At 47.5% G+C, this 13,838-nt stretch overlaps 1 protein-coding gene across 1 annotated transcript in view; it reads left to right on the top strand.

Moving 5' to 3' along the window:
- The window catches only part of necab1 (N-terminal EF-hand calcium binding protein 1), a gene marked incomplete in the record, with an annotated part of 92,872 nt that overhangs the window by 30,684 nt on the left and 48,350 nt on the right, over nt 1-13,838 (top strand). Inside the window, 1 exon segment of the mRNA XM_055877390.1 lies at nt 12,455-12,552. Within this exon segment, the coding sequence (XP_055733365.1) occupies nt 12,455-12,552 (98 nt within the window).

The following is a 13,838-nucleotide window of genomic DNA, read 5'->3' as shown; positions in this document are numbered from 1 at the left end:
CAGACTGTCATATTGAACGCGAGGATCCTCTCCACCAGCTCAGATTACCAGACTGTCATATTGAACGTGAGGATCCTCTCCACCAGCTCAGATTACCAGACTGTCATATTGAACCCGAGGATCCTCTCCACCAGCTCAGATTACCAGACTGTCATATTGAACGCGAGGATCCTCTCCACCAGCTCAGATTACCAGACTGTCATATTGAACGCGAGGATCCTCTCCACCAGCTCAGATTACCAGACTGTCATATTGAACGTGAGGATCCTCTCCACCAGCTCAGATTACCAGACTGTCATATTGAACGTGAGGATCCTCTCCACCAGCTCAGATTACCAGACTGTCATATTGAACGTGAGGATCCTCTCTACCAGCTCAGATTACCAGACTGTCATATTGAACGTGAGGATGTTCTCCACCAGACTGCTGTTCACCCTCTCCAGAACATCCTGGCTGACCCCAAACCCCTTCATTTTCCTGATTTAAAAACAGGCTGTGGTTTGCTTTAAAAAAAAATACAGTCTGCATTCTCTGTAAAACCATTCTCTGGTTGGTCGTTCAGAGAGAGAGGTTGGGACATTGGCAGGTTGTTGCCATTGATGATCAGTTCCTTTGTCTTGTCCACATTGATTTGGAGGGCACTTGACCGGCACCAATCTTCAAGGTTGTTGGTCTGTTTATAAACAGCTGTCCTACCAGACGTAGCATCTTTAATAAAGAGTCCTACCTGAGCCATGTCATCCGCGTACTTAAAAAGGCTCACATTGTTTCCTTGGATCTTCATCTCATTAGTGGAGATAGAGAACAACAACGGGAAAGGACACACCCCTGGGGCCCCCCTGTGTTCAGGGTCAGTTCATCAGGGAGAGGACACACCCCTGGGGCCCCCCTGTGTTCAGGTCAGTTCATCAGAGAGAGGACACACCCCTGGGGCCCCCTGTGTTCAGGTCAGTTCATCAGGGAGAGGACACACCCCTGGGGCCCCCCTGTGTTCAGGTCAGTTCATCAGAGAGGGCCCCCTGTGTTCAGGTCAGTTCATCAGAGAGGGCCCCCCTGTGTTCAGGTCAGTTCATCAGAGAGGCCCCCCCTGTGTTCAGGTCAGTTCATCAGAGAGGGCCCCCCTGTGTTCAGGTCAGTTCATCAGAGAGGGCCCCCTTGTGTTCAGGTCAGTTCATCAGAGAGGGCCCCCTGTGTTCAGGTCAGTTCATCAGAGAGGGCCCCCCTGTGTTCAGGTCAGTTCATCAGAGAGGGCCCCCCTGTGTTCAGGTCAGTTGAAGTCCTTGATCCAACCTGCCAGGCCTCCGTTAACATTCAGGTCAGTTCATCAGAGAGGCCCCCCCTGTGTTCAGGTCAGTTCATCAGAGAGGGCCCCCTGTGTTCAGGTCAGTTCATCAGAGAGGGCCCCCCTGTGTTCAGGTCAGTTCATCAGAGAGGCCCCCCTGTGTTCAGGTCAGTTCATCAGAGAGGGCCCCCCTGTGTTCAGGTCAGTTCATCAGAGAGGGCCCCCCTGTGTTCAGGTCAGTTCATCAGAGAGGGCCCCCCTGTGTTCAGGTCAGTTCATCAGAGAGGGCCCCCCTGTGTTCAGGTCAGTTCATCAGAGAGGGCCCCCTGTGTTCAGGTCAGTTCATCAGAGAGGGCCCCCTGTGTTCAGGTCAGTTCATCAGAGAGGGCCCCCCTGTGTTCAGGTCAGTTCATCAGAGAGGGCCCCCTGTGTTCAGGTCAGTTGAAGTCCTTGATCCAACCTGCCAGGCCTCCGTTAACGTTCAGGTCTAGTAGTCGTCAGCAGTGTGTGGATTTGCATTATATTGAAATAACGAAAATCTATAAATTAAACGTGATGATATGATTTAGTACGTTGAAGGTGACTAGCCACCATGTTCACCAAGGTCAGAGTAGCATCCTCAGTCCCCCTCTGTGCCTAATAGGCAAACTGTAACGGGTCCTGTTGATCTTCTATGGCCAGGGTAAGGTGCTTACTTACAACACTTTCCATGCATTTGGCAAAAAGGGGCGTGAGGGCCACAAGTTGAAAGTAATGTGGTGATTTGGCCCCTGACTTCTTAGGCACCGGTACAATGGTCGACACCTTCCAGGAGTTTGGCACTGTACAGATGCTCAGCAGGAAACAGTCGTGAGAAGACTCCCTTGAGCCCGTCGGCGCCGTAGTCCGTCTAGGCCCGGTGCTTTGTGTGGCTTATTATTTGACAAGCATGAAGCCATCTTGTTCTCTGTTATCTGGACAGGAGAGGATTTGGGGATATGCTGTCACATATTAGTTTTCATTCGGTCTTTAAAATCGGCGGTGTCAAAGGACAGTTAATGTAGTTTCCAGAGGATGAACAGTCTGCAATGCTGTTGATCTCTTTTCCTTTCTCTTCCCATCATTGCTGTTAAGCCCCTCCCATGCTTGTCTTGGATTGGCTGGACAGAACCTCTCCTTTCCATATTTTTGTCCTGAATGTATTTTCTTTCTTCTTTCCAGCATCAGTATCTCCTTCCAGGAACACAAACTTCCATTCATTGAGGTCACATTTCCAAGTCCTTAGACACCCAGAGCTTGTTGTTGGGAAATACACTGACAGTTTTTGTGTTAATGACAGTATCCTCACAGATCTGGTTGTGTTTGATGTCACGCTGTCTGTCAACTAGTGGGGATCCGTTCGTCCAATCAAAGTACACCTCCCAGGCTGTGACGTCAAAGCAGTCCTTGAGCTCCTCCCTACTCTCCTCTATCCATACCTGAATTAATTTCTCTACAGGTTTTCACGTTTCACCTGCTGCCTGTATCTCAGTAGGAGATGGATAACGTTATGGTCTGATTTCCCAGAGTGCCTTGTACGCGTCCTCTACGTTGCCATAACGCTGATTCAGGATGCGAGTTGAGCGAGTTGGACAGGTGACATACTGTTGCAGAGTGGGGGGGGGTTGCGCGGAGAGGGAGACGGTATTAAAATCCCCAAGCACAAATACTGTCTGGTCAGTTGATCGTGAAAGGGCAGCATTGAACCAGTCTGTAATCCTGTCAGCAGCTTCCTTATTGTGAGGTCCAGGCACATAGACCAGAATAATGGACATTTATCCAGATAGAATGGCCTGAATGATACAAAGAGAATCTCATAGTCTCTGGTGCACACTTCTTCAATCACATGACACTGTTTGGCCTAAGTATTATCTACAAAGATACATACCCCCCCTCCTCCTCCTCCTCCACCTATTGATTTATGTGACGTTGTTTCGTCTCGATCTGCTCTAATGCCAGTGTTCACATCGATATTGTCCTCGCTGAGCCAGGTTTCTGTAAAGCAGGTTTAATCACGTCTCCTTGAGTCCTCTTCAGATGTAGCCCTTGTTGCTACCTCCTCCAGTTTATTATTAAGCGACCGTACTATTGACAGGCAGATCCCCGGGTGCAGGTGACGACTTCCCGCCTCCGTACTTCCTGGCACTGCCTCTTGAGCCTCGCTTCTTCTTAGTTTCCCTTTTTGACTTTTGTATTCTGTTCTACTGTATTCTGTTCTACTGTATTCTGTTCTACTGTATTCTGGTCTACTGTATTCTGTTCTACTGTATTCTGTTCTACTGTACTCTGTTCTACTGTATTCTGTTCTACTGTATTCTGGTCTACTGTATTCTGGTCTACTGTATTCTGTTCTACTGTATTCTGTTATACTGTATTCTGGTCTACTGTATTCTGTTCTACTGTATTCTGTTCTACTGTATTCTGGTCTACTGTATTCTGTTCTACTGTACTCTGTTCTACTGTATTCTGTTCTACTGTATTCTGGTCTACTGTATTCTGTTCTACTGTACTCTGTTCTACTGTATTCTGTTCTACTGTATTCTGGTCTACTGTATTCTGGTCTACTGTATTCTGTTCTACTGTACTCTGTTATACTGTATTCTATTCTACTGTATTCTGTTATACTGTATTTTAGTCTATGCTGCTCGTCCTAATATTCATATATCCTTAATTCCATTTCTTTACTTTAGATTTGTGTGTATTGTGTGTATTGTTGTGAAATTGTTAGATTTAACTGCACTGTTGGAGCCAGAAAAACAATAATTTCGCTACACCCGCAATAACATCTGCTAAACATGTGACCAATAAAACGTGATTTGATTTGATCAGGCAAGGCAATGCTGTTTTGGAGAGTGTGAGCTTAACTTACTGAATCCATACAACCTCCGGTAGTAATTGTAAAGTTTTCAGCATATTACAGTGATTAGGATTAAGGTCGTCACACATTTGTATATGTATTTATTATGGATCCCCATTAGTTCCAGCCAAGGCAGCAGCTACTCTTCCTGGGGTTTATTATGGATCCCCATTAGTTCCTGCCAAGGCAGCAGCTACTCTTCCTGGGGTTTATTATGGATCCCCATTAGTTCCTGCCAAGGCAGCAGCTACTCTTCCTGGGGTTTATTATGGATCCCCATTAGTTCCTGTCAAGGCAGTGCTACTCTTCCTGGGGTTTATTACGGATCCCCATTAGTTACTGCCAAGGCAGCAGCTACTCTTCCTGGGGTTTATTATGGACGCCCATTAGTTCCTGCCAAGGCAGCAGCTACTCTTCCTGGGGTTTATTATGGATCCCCATTAGTTACTGCCAAGGCAGCAGCTACTCTTCCTGGGGTTTATTATGGATCCCCATTAGTTCCTGCCAAGGCAGCAGCTACTCTTCCTGGGGTTTATTATGGATCCCCATTAGTTCCTGTCAAGGCAGTAGCTACTCTTCCTGGGGTTTATAATGGATCCCCATTAGTTCCTGCCAAGGCAGCAGCTACTCTTCCTGGGGTTTATTACGGATCCCCATTAGTTACTGTCAAGGCAGCAGCTAGTCTTCCTGGGGTTTATTATGGATCCCCATTAGTTCCAGCCAAGGCAGCAGCTACTCTTCCTGGGGTTTATTATGGATCCCCATCTGTTCCTGCCAAGGCAGCAGCTACTCTTCCTGGGGTTTATTATGGATCCCCATTAGTTCCTGCCAAGGCAGCAGCTACTCTTCCTGGGGTTTATTACGGATCCCCATTAGTTACTGCCAAGGCAGCAGCTACTCTTCCTGGGGTTTATTACGGATCCCCATTAGTTACTGCCAAGGCAGCAGCTACTCTTCCTGGGGTTTATTACGGATCCCCATTAGTTCCTGCCAAGGCAGCAGCTACTCTTCCTGGGGTTTATTACAGATCCCCATTAGTTCCTGCCAAGGCAGCAGCTACTCTTCCTGGGGTTTATTACGGATCCCCATTAGTTACTGCCAAGGCAGCAGCTACTCTTCCTGGAGTTTATTACGGATCCCCATTAGTTCCTGCCAAGGCAGCAGCTACTCTTCCTGGTGTTTATTATGGATCCCCATTAGTTCCTGTCAAGGCAGCAGCTACTCTTCCTGGTGTTTATTATGGATCCCCATTAGTTCCTGTCAAGGCAGCAGCTACTCTTCCTGGGGTTTATTATGGATCCCCATTAGTTCCTCTCAAGGCAGAAGCTACTCTTCCTGGGGTTTATTATGGATCCCCATTAGTTCCTGCCAAGGCAGCAGCTACTCTTCCTGGGGTCCAGCAAAATTAAGGCAGTTTTGTGTGTGTGTGTGTGTGTGTGTGTGTGTGTGTGTGTGTGTGTGTGAGTGTGTGTGTGTGTGTGCGTGCGTGCGTGCGTGCATGCGTGCGTGCGTGCGCGTGTTTGTGTATGCATGTACCTGTGCCAATGTTTTGTTGCTTCACAGTCCCCGCTGTTCCATAAGGTGTATTTTTATCTGTTTTTAAATCTGATTCTACTGCTGCATCAGTTACCTGATGTGGAATAGAGTTCCATGTAGTCATGGCTCTATGTAGTACTGTGGAATAGAGTTCCATGTAGTCATGGCTCTATGTAGTACTGTGGAATAGAGTTCCATGTAGTCATGGCTCTATGTAGTACTGTGGAATAGAGTTCCATGTAGTCATGGCTCTATGTAGTACTGTGGAATAGAGTTCCATGTAGTCATGGCTCTATGTAGTACTGTGGAATAGAGTTCCATGTAGTCATGGCTCTATGTAGTACTGTGGAATAGAGTTCCATGTAGTCATGGCTCTATGTAGTACTGTGGAATAGAGTTCCATGTAGTCATGGCTCTATGTAGTACTGTGGAATAGAGTTCCATGTAGTCATGGCTCTATGTAGCACTGTGGAATAGAGTTCCATGTAGTCATGGCTCTATGTAGCACTGTGGAATAGAGTTCCATGTAGTCATGGCTCTATGTAGTACTGTGGAATAGAGTTCCATGTAGTCATGGCTCTATGTAGTACTGTGGAATAGAGTTCCATGTAGTCATGGCTCTATGTAGTACTGTGGAATAGAGTTCCATGTAGTCATGGCTCTATGTAGTACTGTGGAATAGAGTTCCATGTAGTCATGGCTCTATGTAGTACTGTGGAATAGAGTTCCATGTAGTCATGGCTCTATGTAGTACTGTGGAATAGAGTTCCATGTAGTCATGGCTCTATGTAGTACTGTGGAATAGAGTTCCATGTAGTCATGGCTCTATGTAGTACTGTGGAATAGAGTTCCATGTAGTCATGGCTCTATGTAGTACTGTGGAATAGAGTTCCATGTAGTCATGGCTCTATGTAGCACTGTGGAATAGAGTTCCATGTAGTCATGGCTCTATGTAGCACTGTGGAATAGAGTTCCATGTAGTCATGGCTCTATGTAGTACTGTGGAATAGAGTTCCATGTAGTCATGGCTCTATGTAGTACTGTGGAATAGAGTTCCATGTAGTCATGGCTCTATGTAGTACTGTGGAATAGAGTTCCATGTAGTCATGGCTCTATGTAGTACTGTGGAATAGAGTTCCATGTAGTCATGGCTCTATGTAGTACTGTGGAATAGAGTTCCATGTAGTCATGGCTCTATGTAGTACTGTGGAATAGAGTTCCATGTAGTCATGGCTCTATGTAGCACTGTGGAATAGAGTTCCATGTAGTCATGGCTCTATGTAGTACTGTGGAATAGAGTTCCATGTAGTCATAGCTCTATGTAGTACTGTGCACCTCCCATAGTCTGTTCTGGACTTGGGGACTGTGAAGAGACCTCTGGTGGCATGTCTTGTGGGGTATGCATGGGTGTCCGAGCTGTATGCCAGTAGTTCAGACAGACAGCTTGGTACATTCAACATGTCAATACCTCTCACAAATACAAGTTGTGATGAAGTCAATCTCTCCTCCACTTTGATCCATGAGAGATTGACATGCATATTATCATTGTTAGCTCTCTGTGTACATCCAAGGGTCCGCTTGCTGCCCTGTTCTGAGCCAATTGCAATTTTCCTAAGTCCTTTTTTGTGGCACCTGACCACACGACTGAACAGTAGTCCAGGTGCGACAAAACTAGGGCCTGTAGGACCTGCCTTGTTGATAGTGTTGTTAAGAAGGTAGAAACTAGGGCCTGTAGGACCTGCCTTGTTCATAGTGTTGTTAAGAAGGTAGAAACTAGGGCCTGTAGGACCTGCCTTGTTGATAGTGTTGTTAAGAAGGTAGAAACTAGGGCCTGTAGGACCTGCCTTGTTGATAGTGTTGTTAAGAAGGTAGAAACTAGGGCCTGTAGGACCTGCCTTGTTGATAGTGTTTTTAAGAAGGTAGAAACTAGGGCCTGTAGGACCTGCCTTGTTGATAGTGTTGTTAAGAAGGTAGAGACTAGGGCCTGTAGGACCTGCCTTGTTGATAGTGTTGTTAAGAAGGTAGAAACTATCGCCTGTAGGACCTGCCGTGTTGATAGTGTTGTTAAGAAGGTAGAAACTAGGGCCTGTAGGACCTGCCTTGTTGATAGTGTTGTTAAGAAGGTAGAAACTAGGGCCTGTAGGACCTGCCTTGTTGATAGTGTTTTTAAGAAGGTAGAAACTAGGGCCTGTAGGACCTGCCTTGTTGATAGTGTTGTTAAGAAGGTAGAAACTAGGGCCTGTAGGACCTGCCTTGTTGATAGTGTTGTTAAGAAGGTAGAGAATAGGGCCTGTAGGACCTGCCTTGTTGATAGTGTTGTTAAGAAGGTAGAGAATAGGGCTTGTAGGACCTGCCTTGTTGATAGTGTTGTTAAGAAGGTAGAGAATAGGGCCTGTAGGACCTGCCTTGTTGATAGTGCTGTTAAGAAGGTAGAGAATAGGGCCTGTAGGACCTGCCTTGTTGATAGTTCTGTTAAGAAGGTAGAGCAGGGCTTTATTTTAGACAGACTGCTCCCCATCGTAGCTACTACTGTATCAATATGTTTTGACCATGACAGTTTACAATCCAGGGTTACTCCAAGCAGTTTAGTCACCTCAACTTGCTCAATTTCCACATTATTTTTTACTAGATTTAGTTGAGATTTAGGGTTTAGTGAGTGATTTGTTCGAAATACAATGCTTTTAGTTTTAGAAATATTAAGGGCTAACTTATTATTTTCCACCCATTCTGAAACTAACTGCAGCTCTTTGTTAAGTGTTGCAGTCATTTCAGTCACTGTAGTAGCTGACGTGTGTCGTGTTGAGTCATCTGCATACATAGACACACTGGCTTTACTCAAAGTGGCATGTCGTTAGTAAAGATTGAAAAAAGCAAGGGGCCTAAACAGCTGCCCTGGGGAATTCCTGATTCTACCTGGATTATGTTGGAGATTAAAGAATTAAAGAACACCCTCTGTGTTCTGTTAGACAAGTAACTCTGAACTCTTCATCCACGTTATAGTAACGGGTGTAAAGGCAAAAACACATACGTTTTTCCAGCAGCAGACTATGATCGATAATGTCAAAAGCTGCACTAAAGTCAAGCAAGACATGAACAATCTACTTTCAAACTTGCGACGTATTTGGATTTAGACAAAACAAAACAGAATTGAGCGATATAACTATAAACAAACAAACAATTCACGCAAGTGAGCTCAGGATCTGGCAGCAGTGCAGTGCCTGGGTGTCTAGTGAGCTCAGGATCTGGCAGCAGCACCTGGGTGTCTAGTGAGCTCAGGATCTGGCAGCAATGCCTGTGTGTCTAGTGAGCTCAGGATCTGGCAGCAGTGCCCGGGTGTCTAGTGAGCTCAGGATCTGGCAGCAGTGCCTGGGTGTCTAGTGAGCTCAGGATCTGGCAGCAGTGCCTCGCCCGGGTGTCTAGTGAGCTCAGGATCTGGCAGCAGTGCCTGGGTGTCTAGTGAGCTCAGGATCTGGCAGCAGTGCCTGGTTGTCTAGTGAGCTCAGGATCTGGCAGCAGTGCCTGGGTGTCTAGTGAGCTCAGGATCTGGCAGCAATGCCTGGGTGTCTAGTGAGCTCAGGATCTGGCAGCAGTGCCTGGGTGTCTAGTGAGCTCAGGATCTGGCAGCAGTGCCTGCGTGTCTAGTGAGCTCAGGATCTGGCAGCAGCGCCCGGGTGTCTAGTGAGCTTAGGATCTGGCAGCAGTGCCTGGGTGTCTAGTGAGCTCAGGATCTGGCAGCAGCGCCTGGGTGTCTAGTGAGCTCAGGATCTGGCAGCAGCGCCTGGGTGTCTAGTGAGCTCAGGATCTGGCAGCAGCGCCTGGGTGTCTAGTGAGCTCAGGATCTGGCAGCAGTGCCGCGCCCGGGTGTCTAGTGAGCTCGGGATCTGGCAACAGTGCCTGGGTGTCTAGTAAGCTCAGGATCTGGCAGCAGTGCCTGGGTGTCTAGTGAGCTCAGGATCTGGCAGCAATGCCTGGGTGTCTAGTGAGCTCAGGATCTGGCAGCAGTGCCTGGGTGTCTAGTGAGCTCAGGATCTGGCAGCAGTGCCTGGGTGTCAAGTGAGCTGAGGATCTGGCAGCAGCGCCTGGGTGTCTAGTGAGCTCAGGATCTGGCAGCAATGCCTGGGTGTCTAGTGAGCTCAGGATCTGGCAGCAGTGCCTGGGTGTCTAGTGAGCTCAGGATCTGTCAGCAGTGCCCGGGTGTCTAGTGAGCTCAGGATCTGGCAGCAATGCCTGGGTGTCTAGTGAGCTCAGGATCTGGCAGCAGTGCCTGGGTGTCTAGTGAGCTCAGGATCTGGCAGCAGTGCCTGGGTGTCTAGTGAGTTTAGGATCTGGCAGCAGTGCCTGGGTGTCTAGTGAGCTCAGGATCTGGCAGCAGTGCCTGGGTGTCTAGTGAGCTCAGGATCTGGCAGCAGTGCCTGGGTGTCTAGTGAGCTCAGGATCTGGCAGTAGCACCTGGGTCTCAAGTGAGCTCAGGACCTGGCAGCAGTGCCTGGGTGTAGATTTAGACACCCACAAGCACACTAAACACCTGAGGTCCTTGTCAAACTTTTTCATTCCTACAAATAAATAGTCCTCTGTGGCCATGTGACCATGGCGCTTCAAATGTCAGGATGTTGAGTTTAATTCCCGCTGGGGACACTATACATACACACTATAAATACACACTATACATACACACTATACATATACACTGCTCAAAAAAATAAAGGGAACACTTGAACAACACAATGTAACTCCAAGTCAATCACACTTCTGTGAAATCAAACTGTCCACTTAGGAAGCAACACTGATTGACAATAAATTTCACATGCTGTTGTGCAAATGGAATAGACAAAAGGTGGAAATTATAGGCAATTAGCAAGACACCCCCAATAAAGGAGTGGTTCTGCAGGTGGTGACCACAGACCACTTCTCAGTTCCTATGCTTCCTGGCTGATGTTTTGGTCACTGTTGAATGCTGGCGGTGCTTTCACTCTTGTGGTAGCATGAGACGGAGTCTACAACCCACACAAGTGGCTCAGGTAGTGCAGCTCATCCAGGATGGCACATCAATGTGAGCTGTGGCAGGAAGGTTTGCTGTGTCTGTCAGCCTAGTGTCCAGAGCATGGATGCGCTACCAGGAGACAGGCCAGTACATCAGGAGACGTGGAGGAGGCCGTAGGAGGGCAACAACCCAGCAGCAGGACCACTACCTCCGACTGTGTGCAAGGAGGATTAGGAGGAGCACTGCCAGAGCCCTGCAAAATGACCTCCAGCAGGTCACAAATGTGCATGTGTCTGCTCAAACGGTCAGAAACAGACTTTCATGAGGGTGGTATGAGGGCCCGACGTCCACAGGTGGGGGTTGTGCTTACAGCCCAACACCGTGCAGGACGTTTGGCATTTGCCAGAGAACACCAAGATTGGCAAATTCGCCACTGGCGCCCTGTGCTCTTCACAGATGAAAGCAGGTTCACACTGAGCACGTGACAGACGTGATAGAGTCTGGAGACGCCGTGGAGAATGTTCTGCTGCCTGCAACATCCTCCAGCATGACCGGTTTGGCGGTGGGTCAGTCATGGTGTGGGGTGGCATTTCTTTGGGGGGCCGCACAGCCCTCCATGTGCTCGTCAGAGGTAGCCTGACCGCCATTAGGTACCGAGATGAGATCCTCAGACCCCTTGTGAGACCATATGCTGGTGCGGTTGGCCCTGGGTTCCTCCTAATGCAAGACAATGCTAGACCTCATGTGGCTGGAGTGTTTCAGTAGTTCCTGCAAGAGGAAGGCATTGATGCTATGGACTGGCCCGCCCGTTCCCCAGACCTGAATCCAATTGAGCACATCTGGGACATCATGTCTCGCTCCATCCACCAATGCAACGTTGCACCACAGACTCTCCAGGAGTTGGTGGATGCTTTAGTCCAGGTCTGGGAGGAGATCCCTCAGGAGACCATCCGCCACCTCATCAGGAGCATGCCCAGGCGTTGTAGGGAGGTCATACAGGCACTGTCACGATCGTCAAAGGTAGAGAGTGAGGACCAAGGCGCAGCATGTGGAAAATAAGCCATCTTCTTTTATTTTTCTACGAAGATGAACATGAAACGAAACACTTTAACAAACTAACAAAATAACAAAACTGACGAACATGAAGCTACGAATGAACTAGTGCATACATGCACCATAGACCATCGACATAGACACAGCGACAATCACCCACAAACAAACAGTGAGAAACAACCTCCCTATGTATGTCTCTCAATCAGAGGAAAACGAAAACACCTGTCTCTGATTGAGAGCCATACAAGGTCAATTAACCCTTTAACCCAACATAGAAACACAACACATAGAAATGCCCACCCAGCTCACGCCCTGACCAATAAACACATACAAAACAAGAGGAAACAGGTCAGGAACGTGACAGGCACGTGGAGGCCACACACACTACTGAGCCTCATTTTGACTTGTTTTAAGGACATTACATCAAAGTTGGATCAGCCTGTAGTGTGGTTTTCCACTTTAATTTTGAGTGTGACTCCAAATCCAGACCTCCATGGGTTGATAAATTTGATTTCCATTGATAATTTTTATGTGATTTTGTTGTCAGCACATTCAACTATGTAAAGAAAAAAGTATTTAATAAGAATATTTCATTCATTCAGATCTAGGATGTGTTATTTTAGTGTTCCCTTTATTTTTTTGAGCAGTGTATATTTAAGCCTCTGCTAAATGGTGTATTTTCCCTGTCTGTCTGTCTGTCTGTCTGTCTGTCTGTCTGTGTTTTAAGAGTACTTCTCCCAGCACCTTGGTGAATATGAGAAGGTCCTGGCAGCCCTCGAGGACCTCAACATAACAATACTGAAGGCAATGGGCAAGACCAAGAAGGTACGTCAACTCTGGGACTCACCTGGACACCTTTATATCTGGAGCAGTAGTTATGGGCAACATACAAACACCTGTCTGACCCAGAGGATGTTCCCAAAGGGGTCCTCGATGGGAAATGTGGGCAACAGACAGGTGTATTTAGGGGAGGGACAGACAGGTGTATTGAGGGGAGACAGACAGGTATATTGAGGGGAGGGACAGACAGGTGTATTGAGGGGAGACAGACAGGTATATTGAGGGGAGACAGACAGGTATATTGAGGGGAGACAGACAGGTATATTGAGGGGAGGGACAGACAGGTGTATTGAGGGGAGACAGACAGGTATATTGAGGAGAGGGACAGACAGGTATATTGAGGGGAGACAGACAGGTATATTGAGGGGAGACATACAGGTATATTGAGGGGAGACATACAGGTATATTGAGGGGAGGGACAGACAGGTGTATTGAAGGGAGGGACAGACAGGTGTATTGAGGGGAGGGACAGACAGGTATATTGAGGGGAGACAGACAGGTATATTGAGGGGAGGGACAGACAGGTATATTGAGGGGAGGGACAGACAGGTATATTGAAGGTGTCACGATCGTGTGGCGGATTAACGGACCAAAATGCAGCAGTTGGAAAATATGCCATCTTCTTTTATTTTAACACGAAGATGAACACGACACAAAAACACTTTAACAAAACAACAAAATAACAAAACGACCGTGAAGCTACAAACGTTGTGCACAAACATACAGGCTACTAACGTTCTTACATAGACAATTACCCACAACCAATGAGAGCCTATGGCTACCCTAAATAAGGCTCCCAATCAGAGACAACCGAAATCAGCTGTCTCTAATTGGGAACTCATTCAGGCAACCATAGACTCTCCTAGACAACTAAACATACATAGACAACACTAGACACCTGTACTCCACACAAACCCATATATTATACAACAACCCCTATACCATAAAAAACACCCAAAACCAACAAAACAAAAACATTCCCCATGTCACACCCTGACCTAACTAAAATAATAAAGAAAACAAAGAATACTAAGGCCAGGGCGTGACATAACCCCCCCCTTGAGGCGCGAACTCCGGGCGCACCATACACAGTCTAGGGGAGGGTCTGGGTGGGCTTCCCTCCACGGTGGCGGCTCCGGCTCTGGTCGCGGTCCCCACGTCACCACAGTACCTAACCACCTCCTAGGCTTCCTCCAAACGACCCCCCTCCACATTAACCCCATTGTATTAAGGGGCAGTTCCGGACTAAGGGACAGCTCCGGACTAAGGTC

The sequence above is a fragment of the Salvelinus fontinalis genome, chromosome 22 (genome assembly GCF_029448725.1).
Source record: "Salvelinus fontinalis isolate EN_2023a chromosome 22, ASM2944872v1, whole genome shotgun sequence".
Classification (NCBI taxonomy): Eukaryota; Metazoa; Chordata; class Actinopteri; order Salmoniformes; family Salmonidae; genus Salvelinus; species Salvelinus fontinalis.
This window is presented reverse-complemented; position numbering and strand designations above follow the sequence as displayed.